The sequence below is a fragment of the Mauremys reevesii genome, linkage group 4 (assembly GCF_016161935.1).
Source record: "Mauremys reevesii isolate NIE-2019 linkage group 4, ASM1616193v1, whole genome shotgun sequence".
Lineage (NCBI taxonomy): Eukaryota > Metazoa > Chordata > Testudines > Geoemydidae > Mauremys > Mauremys reevesii.
In genome coordinates, this window is record NC_052626.1 from 75,433,819 (window position 1) to 75,445,614 (window position 11,796).

The 11,796-nt window shown below is 44.7% G+C and overlaps 1 protein-coding gene across 8 annotated transcripts in view; it reads right to left on the reverse strand.

Annotated features, from left to right (window-relative positions):
* The window catches only part of ALKBH3 (alkB homolog 3, alpha-ketoglutarate dependent dioxygenase), a 62,107-nt gene extending 51,469 nt beyond the window's left edge, over positions 1-10,638 (reverse strand). For 6 of the 8 annotated variants that reach the window (XR_005597924.1, XR_005597926.1, XR_005597925.1 and 3 more), the window contains exons 1-5: positions 10,376-10,506; positions 8,459-8,591; positions 5,488-5,600; positions 3,931-3,965; positions 780-827 (exon numbers count right to left, since the gene is read on the reverse strand). Coding sequence is in view for 4 of the 8 variants with exons in the window: in XM_039536563.1 (XP_039392497.1) it covers positions 780-827; positions 3,931-3,965; positions 5,488-5,600; positions 8,459-8,537 (275 nt within the window). In the remaining 4 variants the exon portion in view is untranslated. Of the gene's footprint in view, positions 1-779; positions 828-3,930; positions 3,966-5,487; positions 5,601-8,458; positions 8,592-9,462; positions 9,783-10,375 lie in introns of those variants that run through there. The other 2 variants (XM_039536564.1, XM_039536565.1) reach the window with 2 other exon arrangements.
* Between the last annotated feature and the right edge of the window lie 1,158 nt (positions 10,639-11,796).

Here is an 11,796-nt window from a genome sequence, read left to right on the forward strand (position 1 = left end):
TTTGGATTAGAAGTACTAAAAAGTATTCTCTGCAAATAAGCACCTACTGCTACCAGATATACCAGTTTCAAGTGGAACTGTTGCTGAAATATACCTATATTCCATCAGCAATAAAAAGGGGTAGTCATTTTGAAGGGTGAGAAGCCTGAACGCCTTGCTATAGCTAGTCAACTACTAGCAATCTGTTAAAAAGCTGGATCCTGTTGTACCAAGGCTCCTTAGGCCATTAGTAGAGCCCTACATGGATACAAAATTTGTACCTACATCTGATACGCGATCCACAAAAATGATCAGTGGATATAAAGCGGATATTTGCAGGGCTCTAGCCATTAGTATGCCCCTCTGTTACACTGCTGTACTCCCAGGAACACATGGAGTTACTAGCCCAGTGCTAGCCAAGAGTTTATAGTGACCTACACTAGGGTATGGACTAATCAATCAAGGCCACTTTATCTATTCCACTACACCATTGGAAGTTGAACACAATAATAACCAGCATAAATTCATTTTCACTCACACCAACAATAGATTCCTAACTTTTTCCATGCTGCTCAGAATTAACCACATCACTGCAGCCTGATGTACCAGTTATGCCAGGGGCCAGAATCCCCCCTCCAGCGCCATCTTACACATAAGGTGGCATGGGAGAAACAACATCCCTGCCAGAGCCATCCTCTGCATCACCAAAATCCCAGTGGAGATTAGACCTTCGAAAGACTGAATGCCATTACATTACTCAATAGCAACCAAGGTGCTAATAAATAAATACATCCACTTACCGAGACACTCCTGTTGGCAACGTGCTGATCTCATACAGGCCCTGTTCACTGAGGACATGGAGAGGAAACAGCCATCAGGTGGATGAAATACAAGAAACAGATAATACATATGGATGACTTGCATGGTCCAGTCACATGCAAACCTGGGTTAAGGAAAGTGGTCTAAGGGCAGTGCAACATACTACCATGAAGAAGCAATGAGGCTAGGGAGAAGGAAGCCAGAGACAGGGCCAGCAGAAGCTGGGAGTGCTGTGGAAACAACATGCTCTACCCTCACAGATCACCTCGCATTGCTTGTGGGAGCCTCCACTCTGGCCACATACTCACTACAGGGTTTACAGGCTCCAGAGAAAAGTAGAGAGGGATGATGAAGGGGAGCTAAAGGAAAAAGGACCTCATGGCCCTATTCCCCTTCCAAATACATAATATAAACACACACAGTCTGACTCATACTGAGGAGACCACACTCAGGAACTTCACTTAGAAGACACTTTTACCTAGCCCAGCAAAATAAATATGCTGTGGGAAGTGCTACGTGCCACATATAAACCAGGTGACAGATTTGAAAATGACATTTTAACTGCTGCATGAGGTAAAATAGTTGTTCTATCAGCTACCTGCTGCATTGCTGTGAAGTGCAGATATTGGTCTATAAATGGTCAGCCTGAGCTTGTCTCTCAACTACTTCCATTGTTTCCTTCACTAGCTCCAAACTTCATGCTGTCCCATATGCCTGAACAGTCTACTAACCACCATTACCCACCTCCTCCCCACCCTCAGAGAACTGTAGTAAATGTATGGTACTCTGAAGCATTTCCTCCGCATACATTTGATTTCACATCCACACCCAATCCATGTATGATGTTTTGTAATGACTTTATTAATAAACAAGACTTTGCACTTGTATATCACTTCTGTCCAAGAATCTAAAAGCATAGATTATTAATTATGCTGCCTGTGAGGTACGTATCATCCTCCTCATTTTACGAAGGAGAAAATGAAGTACAGAGAGTTAAAGCGACTTGCCCAAGGCTATAGAGCAAGTCAGTGGTAGAACAAGCAATATAATTCACCTCTCCTGATTCAGTCTTCTGCTCTATCAACTACATCACATCAGGGCCGCTGGAGGGGGGGGGGGAAGAGAAGTGGGGCAATTTGCCCCAAGCCCCGCAGGGGCCCCCACGAGAATATAGTATTGCATAGTATTGCAACTTTTTTTATGGAAGGGGCCCCCAAAATTGCTTTGTCCCAGGCCCCCTGAATCCTCTGGGCAGCCCTACATCACACTCTTGCTTTAGAATGTACATTCTTTGAGGCAAGAACTCTTGATCTGTGCTGCACAATTATTTACTGTACAGCACTGTGCACATTTGCATGCCCACAGAGGCTAATGTATATAATAGTGAGAAAAGTGATATTTAATGAACTGTGTATTGCATATCATGAGGTGTTTATGAGGATTGCTGAAGCAGTAATCCCAAAAGACTTGTGCAATAATGTACAGTGACTTAGTGAAGAAAAGGGCATTATATGAACTCTATCCTGCTTGCCAGATTTCCATAATGGCAGCTGGGGTCTCCTCCACCCTGATCCCCCCTTAAACAGAAGTAGAACAACTGAAAAGGGCCAGTGGGCCTTCAATGTATTTCTAAAAATTATGTATTTATTAAGTTCTCTTGATACAGCTGTACTTTCCTTTCTGTTACTATTCTATCACCCACTCTGAAATAGGAACTGTGAAGCTTTAATTAACAGACAGAAAGGTCAGCTACTGTCATAGCTTTTCTAGGTGCCTCTAGTGAAATGCTATTTAGTAACATCCTAGAGCAATGATTTCTCAGTGAATCAGGACAGAAACTCTCTGCACGTCCCATAACAAGAGTACATTAAGTGAAATTATTTTCGCAACCACACCAGTGTTGGGCACGTGGGTGTTTCACCTGGATTAGTTTTCTGTAACCAATAGCTATCTAGTCTAGTACTTGAACTGCAGATGTAAAATTCCCAAAAGGGAAATATTTACATTTTTTGAAAGAAATAATAAATGACTGGCACAGTATATTAAGAGTTAGCTCTACAACCCAACTCTGAGGAACTGCCCATTAAGGAAACTCCTCTGACCCCAAACAAATTTCCATTCCAAAGTCTGTAATTTAATGATTGGATGACACATGCAGACAGACAAGGAATAAGCATATACTGGGAATGAGCTCTCCATGTCACACTGGAAGATCATCAATGGCCTGAAGCACTTGAATACACAGCCCCACTATCAGTCTGATGGTCACACCTAAGAACAGCTACAATTCTTCAGCCCTCATGGTAAAAAGTGTTTGATCTGCCATCCCTGCTATTTGCACTAAACATGGGACAGATGTAGCCTGGAATTTTGACTGCATCTGGATCTGCCCTTACATCAAGAAGTTTGGGATTTCAAGCTGTAACTTCCAAAACAGTTTATATTAAGGATCATTCCAGATAAATATGTTAACAAGGGAGAATTGATAATACATACACAGCAAGCTAACTTTGTTGGGAAGGAAAAACAGGTTTTAAATCTAGGGACCTTCATCATCACTATTAACACACTGACCAAAGTGTTAAAAATATACCTGACAGTTTACTTGATTCTGTTCCTGTTCTGAATAGAAAAGCAGAAAAATTCTTCAGCGTGGAGACCCCACCCCCACCCCCGAACACACACTAGTTTTGGATTACAAACCTCCAAATACACCCAACCTAACGCCTTATCCCCACATGTTACAAACCCAAAGCATAGAAACAACATTGTCATGGCAAAAGAATAAAGAGGATGGGAGAAAGCTATGTGTGTTGATCCTACCACCTTTGCACAGATCCAAAACCATTATGTATAATTGACCAATTTATTACAAAGCCCCACTGTTCTTTCCTACTGGTTTGTAGGAACCCAACAAAACAATTAAAACAAATGAAAAAAGATTTGGACTTTACTGAATATAAAATCTGTTTTGGATCAAAGAGTTGAGTCTGGACATTATATTTTGTACTGAAAATTCTTTCCAGGGGTATAGCAATTAGAAATGCAGAAGACCCATCTAGTCCATCCCACCATGAGCTGGGGGAGGAGAAAGTAACACAATGAGGGTAGTGAATCCAGTATTATACTCACTCTATTACTCTTGGCTCTGGAGCTTTGCGTTCCACCTGACAGGCAACAAGAAAACCAGATAAGTAAGTACACCAATGGGCCGACATGCCTCAGCTATACAGGGCTGAACTCCTAGACCTGTGGTGATTGTGTAGATACCAAAATCTTCACAGGGGGCTTTGATTCTAGTCCCAGCTCCACCTCCAGTAGAATGGATTTGGGATTTCAACCCCTGCCTGCCCCTCAGTACTGAAATGCTAATCAACACACAGATATATTCTCTGGCAGTTTTGGAACTGTGACAGTATCACACTTAAACACCCACCAGCAGCTAGTACTTCTTTGGAGTCACCTGCTAATTACAGCAAGTATGGCTAGCTAGAGGAGAATTGGTTTGCTCATATAGATGCTGGACACCAGCTGAGACTGGAGAATCCCTTTCCCTGCCTTCACAGATTAAAAATCAGAAGCGACTCCCTGGAGGGAGGGGCTGAGCAATTCTCCAGTTTCAGACAAGCAGCAAAAAATATTAAGAGAGACTAGTCAGCAAGAGTTACTAGTCTAAAATCCCCTGCATAGCTTGGGATGGTTGTCTCCTGTGAAAGCCAGAAGTGGTTTAATCGTTACCACTGCAACAGAAAGGAAGGGTAGGGGGGGAAACAGGCACTAACTTTTGTTTTTGCTGGTGGATGCTTTCCATCTTCTGGTTTCACTGTGAGCCATGTACATGTCTCCTGCACCTATTGGTGGCTTGTGGGTACTGAGCACCCCCTAGTCTTTTTCGGTGGGTGCTTAAGCCCCAGAGCACCCACATAGTCGGCACCTACATAGTAGGGCTTAAGTCTAGAATGGAAGTCATCAGCAACCATGTTGTCCTGATAATCATTCCAGTTGTCTCAGTGAGACCAACTTCTCTCCCTCACGTAAATGTCACTCTTGGAGGGCCCATTCAACTATACCATTTTCAGTTTGCCTCATCATAGTAAACCTCCTTCCATGTGAGGAAAGCAGGATGTAGTCCCATTCAGAGAGCATGTTGGCACAGCTACAAGAAAAAAGTGAGGCACTGCCTTTCCAGTCTTACAAGGCTAAGCAACCAATCTCCAATTCCATTCAAGAAACTCACTTCCCACTGGGGTGAGCACATTACCCTGTAATCCCCTGGCAGACCAAGGGGTAAGGGTTGAAACTTTGGATCTTAACTCTCCTCTGCCCACCAGAAGTCAGAAGTTGACTATGCTGCCAACGAATCATTCCCAGCAGAAGGAGCAATAGGCAGAGCTCACTTTTCTGGCTTTAGACCAGAATATTTTATTTGCTTTTGCTGAACAAAGTGCGTTCTCATTGGTAGAGAATGAAAATCAAAATATTTGGGGTCAGTTAAGATGATCCTAGCTTTCTGTAAGCCACACATGCAATATGTTTGTAAAGTGTGTGTTATAGAGGCCCAAAAAGCTTGGACTGAGATATCTGTATTCTTGAACTACTCCTCATACAGCCAACTAATTTTAAAAATAAGTTGTTTTTCCACTGATCAACAAAAAGATGAAATGACAGGACACCCATCTACGTTTTTACCTCTGCTGGTTCTTTAAACACAAATTGTCTTTTGGATGAAAGCTGCTCTCTTCTCATCCAGGTCTGATCAGTGCCCACTGACAAAAGGTTCCTGGCCGCAGAAGCCCCTGGAGCTAAGGCAAAGAAAAGAACAGGCTCAAGCAAAATAGTGGAATCAGAGAATTGAACATCTCACTATGCGGAAAACCCAATATTCCAGTAAGGGACAACTAATGGAACCACTGTTCAGTTTTCAAGGACTTCCCCCTTACGTCAAAGTTTTTAAAAAAAGCAAGGGAAGAGTCAGGCGTGTTTATAATAATCATTAAAAGCACCTAAAATCTAGGACTGGAGCATTTTTTACTAATTTATAAACTGAAGTAAATAAAAATTGTTTCAACCCAATTGACAAAAATGAGTCATTTAAAATCATAGTGGTCATTGTTTATGGTAAGTTAAAGGTAGTAGAGGCTTTCCATCAAGGAGCTCATCCCCCTATGGTGCTGAAAATATGAGTGGCATGGCTTTAGGGAATATTATGGTTCTACTCAAAAGATATTTAGGAAATGTGTTTATTACATACCCAAAGAATCTACACACCGGGGGGGCTGAATTAAGGTGATAGAGGCAACTTTAATTCCAGCATTTCCTACCTTCGGAGCACTTCAGTTTGCAATGCTCTTTCAACAGTTTTGTGTGTGTAATTTTCTAAGTTAAAAAAAAAAAACTAAAAAAAGAGAATTCCATCACAGTCTGGGAGCATAATGTAGTAAAATCTCATTTTGTGGGCAAGTTAGCGATAGCAAGGTAAGGGAGGTGTCATTTTGATTCTGTATATTTTTACCAATCAAATGACACCTCCCTTACCTTTCTATCATTAACTGGCCCACAGAATTACACATGCTCCCACATTTCATGTGGAAACATACTGAGCACCCCCACTCTGCTATTGATCATCAGCAAGACTGGAACCCGGATACCAAGCACAGACCACTACAATTTGTGCTACAGAAGAAACTGGTTATAAGCTGTGATCCTCTGTATGAATCAGCCACTAGTGGAGACAAAATACATTTGGGTGACTTACATAATTAGTTTTAATAGGCAGCAGGTTTAAAACAAATAAAAGGAAGTTCTTCTTCACGCAGCACACAGTCAACTTGTGGAACTCCTTACCTGAGGAGGTTGTGAAGGCTAGGACTATAACAATGTTTAAAAGGGGACTAGATAAATTCATGGTGGCTAAGTCCATAAATGGCTATTAGCCAGAATGGGTAAGAATGGTGTCCCTAGCCTCTGTTCGTCAGAGGATGGAGATGGATGGCAGGAGAGAGATCACTTGATCATTGCCTGTTAGATTCACTCCCTCTGGGGCACCTGGCATTGGCCACTGTCGGTAGACAGATACTGGGCTGGATGGACCTTTGGTCTGACCCGGTACGGCCTTTCTTATGTTCTTATGTTTTTTGCAAGCATGGGAATCAGGCATCCTGGATTCTATTTCCGGCTCTGCAGAGGAGTTTGGACAACACTTATGGAGAGCACAGCCAAACACAGATTTGGCACATCATTCTAAAAGGCAAAGAGGCTGTGGAGTAGACCTGGGTCTACCATTTTTGAAACCTGAATTCTACTCCCAGCTCTGAAGTGTCCTTGTGCAACCTCTCAGTCATCCCAACGTGAATTTTGGGAATTAGATTTGTCTGCTTGCCAAGACAGAGATATAAGGACTTTCTTGATAATAATGAGTGTGAAGAGCATGGAATTATTAACACTAGCCAGTGGAAGGTCTCCTCCTGCACACCTTCCCCTAGACCAAATGGTATTTTGTTGCTGCTGCAGCACTGTCCACCAAGGCAGGATCACTAGTTCTATGCTTAGTATGCACAAGGCTCAGTGAAGGTAGGGAGTAGCTGCCTCAGTGCAGACAGAATGTATAGAGATTTTAAAAGCAAGTCTATAACAAGTTCTACATGTGCAAATGGAGACTTTCCCTTGCTTCTAAGTCTGCAAATTTCAGTACATTTCTACAGGGGTAGCAAAAAGCTCTCTCTCACCTCAGGACTATTACCTTACCAAATTTCAAGTTCTTATTCCAAGCATGAAAATACTAGAGCTCTTCAAATAAATGGCTGGGAAAAAATTAACACTGGCAAAACTACCCTACCTGTTTCCCCTAACTTCTCTCTCAGAATAGATAATCTATTTTTCTGAAATTTAAAAATAGATAAGTAAATACATAAATCTGCACGAGGCAGAGGGCAAGCATGGACAGTTTCAATCTTCATGTTACAAGGTGGCAAAGTTATATGCTAGAACAGGGGTAGGCAACCAACGCCATGTGGGCCGAAGGCAGCACGCAAGCTGATTTTCAGTGGCATTCACACTGCCCAGGTCCTGGCCGTTGGCCCAGGAGGCTCTGCATTTTAATTTAATTTTAAATGAAGCTTCTTAAACATTTTTAAAACCTTATTTTCTTTACATACAACAACAGTTTAGTTATATAATATAGACTTATAGAAAGAGACCTTCTAAAAACGTTAAAATGTATTCCTGGCACGCAAAACCTTAAATTAGAGTGAATAAATGAAGACTCAGGACACAACTTCTGAAAGGTTGCCGACCCCGTGCTAGAAAAAACATGGGCTTCTAATGCAAAGCATTAGACAGCCAAGCTACAGGTGTTCTTACCAGCTCCCCCTATAATACTAAATGTCTGGGTCACAGATGAGTAGTAAGTCTTTATATAATTAATTTCCTCAAGGCAGCTCAACTCAGCTAAACTATAGTATCAATCCTCAGGGAAATTATAGTTTTCTCCAATATTCCAGCTGGGCTACTTGAATCAAATGATGTGTCCAGGATCACACAAGAAATCAAATTCATTCAGGATTAGTATATCTCTATAAAATATTAGGGAAAAATTAAAAAAGACAGGAGAAAAAAAGATTAACATAACCAGGAACACACAAAGAAATACACAATATCTTGCCTGCATATGAGGCTGTTCTGCTCTGAACAGGTCCAGCCCAACCACCCTGTACTCTGGCTTTCCGTCTTTTATCTTCCATGCTTTTTCACAGCATCTTCCAGCACCTTAGACTGGTCTAATTCCCCGCGCCCCACTGTGTTTCAAACATAAAAAACAAGTTGGTTAGGCAATTTACAGCCAAGTACAGTATTAAAATATCAACAGATTTTATGGAAACACTTTTCTAGTGAGCTGGTGCATTACACATTATAGACGTCATCATTTGTCTTAACCCCACTGTTTAATTTGTTCCAGGGCTTGACAGTTCATAGCCCCAGCACCTCTGGTCTTGCTGCAGCAGTTATGAATGTAAAAAAATTGCTTGAGCCCTGGTACCTCTTTCGTTACAAATTAGGCACTGCTTACCTCCCAACATAACCTGCCCAGGCAGACCTCAGTAAGTAATTCTGATTTCCTATAAATGTCCCTTTCCTCACTGTTTACTTCTTTTCTTACACTCTTCCCTAATGCTGCTTTCTAATCCATAAACTCTACAGGGAGATGACCTACACATCCCCCCACAAGGGGGCGGAGGAGGGGGATTTTATATCTGAGTATTCTACTATGCGTGTCCAGACATTCCACATCTTTTCTAGACAGACAGCAAGCTAGGCACCTGTTTCAAACATGTGGCCATGAAAGTGTTCCTTTAGGTTAGTACATTTTGCAAACCTGCTAGCTGTGTCAGAATATCCTATAAACAGAATTTATGCTGCCCTTGCGGATGTTACTTAGCACCGCCTAGTCTAATGACATCTATGTTGCCATAGTAACTAGGGTACCTCCTCAGAGAGGAAAAAGAAATATGGGGAGGGAATGAAAACAACAAGGCATCCAGTGGCACCTTAAAGACTGACAGATGGAGGGAGGGAATGAATACACAATCCTAAATAAAACAAACCAACAAATGACTAGGTAATAGGCGATGCCTATGCTTAACTGCAGTTAAGTTTTACTTAACTTACTCTAGTTTTACTATGCAGCACCCAGAGCACCAGAGAAGCTAAGTGGGCACATCTGTGCATGTGTAGGAGACTGTTTATTTGTGTGTGCATGGAGGAGGAGAGTGAGTCTGTGTGTGCATGCACAGGTGCAAGGGAGTGGTGGGTGGTGGAGGGAAGTGTTGGAAGGGAGAAGTAGTTGTGCGCCTATTGGGGGCAAGGAGGAGTTTATGTATGTGTGTACATGAGGGGGCACAGGAGAGGGAATAAATACTGGTGAAAGTGTGAGAGCATGCGTGGGCAGTGGTGTTAGAAAAAATTGTATAGTGGGGCTGCTGAAAGACATTAAAAAAAAAACTATAAACCCTGTGTATGATGGAAACCACTTCAAGCCAGGGGGTGTGTGCTACCATTCCCCCAGTACCAGCAGCCCTGCGTGGGGAGGGGGGGTGAGGAGGACCAAAATGAAGGGAATTGTGTGTGGAGGGAAATGGGGCAGGAGTGTGAAAGGAGGTGCCTGAGGGTTGCAGAACAGTGCATGCGGTGGGGAGCGGTGGAGAGGAGAGTGGGCATGGGGCGGCCGGGGTGTGTGTGCAGCCGAGTTGGTGCAGGGGGAAGCAGGGCAGGATGCAGCAGAAAAGGGGGGTGCACGGGGCGGCGGGGCTGCGTGCAATGGCGGTGAAGGATGCAGAGGAGGGTGGGAGTGGAGGCGGTTGCAGGTCTGTCATCACAAGTCTTGGGAGCGCAGCGCTGGATGAGCGCGGAGTAACGCAGGAGTAGCGAGGCCCGCCAGGCCCTGGCTGAGGGTCGGGCCGGGCCCCAGCTCCACCCGCGTTTGCACCCTTCAGGGTTTTGCGGTTTCCCGCCCACCGAGGGGCAGCATCTGTCTGCCCGGCCCCCACGGGGGCAGCGCGGGGTTAGCTCGGCGGCGCCTCACCCTGCCCAGCTGCGCGGGGACCCGAGCGCGGCGCCCGGGCCTGCCCCAGCCCCGCTCCGCCCGGAAGTTGCTGCTGCCGCTTCCTGGGCCACCCGGCTCCGTTTCCCCGCGTACCGGTTCCGTCCTGCCCGGGGCCCGCCCTTAAACGAAGGCGGCTCGGCCCCGCCCAGGGCCGGCGGCGTCTCGTGTGTCCAGCCCGGCGCCCAGAGCCGCCCCCGGGGGACGGGGACTCCGAGGCAGCGCTTCCGTGCAGCCCAGAGGGGCTAGAAACCCTCCCAACATCCTTTTACATGAAGCCGCTTCTCCCATGACACCCCGCGGCCGCTGGCGGTCCCTGGCCGCGCTGCCCCGTTAGAACCAGGCTTCCCACTGCGCTTTGGGGGGATAAAAAAATCCAAAATTCTCCCCCAAAACAAAAATCCCCAAACCCCCCCCATCATTAGCGCGGAAACCGAGGGGCCGTTCTCCTCGCCGCAACCGGTAGCAGGTGAAGCGCATGTTTTACTGATCTACACCAGCACCCCCTGTAGCCAAGTTTCCACTCTACAGTCCCCACGCCCCCCAGGCTGACAGGCGCCACTCTCAGGCAGGTGGTGGTTTAGTTAAGCAGGATATTGGGGACTCAGATAAACAGGGTTCTACTGTAAATATTTTTATTTTTTTCCACAAAATGTAAAAATGCTCTGTAAAAATTCAAAATCCATGGTTTTCAGGCACAAATGTATTTCTAGAATCCCTAGTTATAACTAAGACCCTACCAAATTCACTACCACAAAAAACGCATCTAGGACAGTGAAAGCTGGTCTTTTGGGTGCTTTTACCCTGTACTATACATATTTCACAGGGGGAGACCACCATTTCTCAAATTACGGGTCCTGACCCAAAAGGGAGTTGTAGGGGATTCACTGTATTGCCACCCTTCTGCCCTGCCTTGCTGGGAGCTGGGCACCTAGCTCTGAAGGTAATGCCCCGCCAGCAGTAGTACAGAAGTAAGGGTAGCAATACTATACCATACTATTCCTCTGCACTACTGCTGATGGCAGCTTTGCCTTGAGAGCTGGCAGCTGCTGGCTCTGAAAGCACCAGCACAGAAGGGTAGCAGTACCCTTAAAATTACAACACTGAAATTTCAGATTTAAATATCTGAAATCATGACATTTACAATTTTTAAAATCCTATGTCTGTGAAACTGACCAAAATGAACCATTAATTTGGTAGGGTCCTAGTAACCATGGTCAACTAGACAGACCCTGCTACCCCAGCCACATCAATTTCCATAGCCCAGCGACAGAAAAGGAGAGGTGGAAAGGACTTCAAGAGTAACTCATCACCCCCACACTCAGGGCTTGGCTACACTTACAAGTTGCAGCGCTGGTGGAGGCTTTCCAGCGCTGCAGTGCAGCGCTGGTGACACCAGCGCT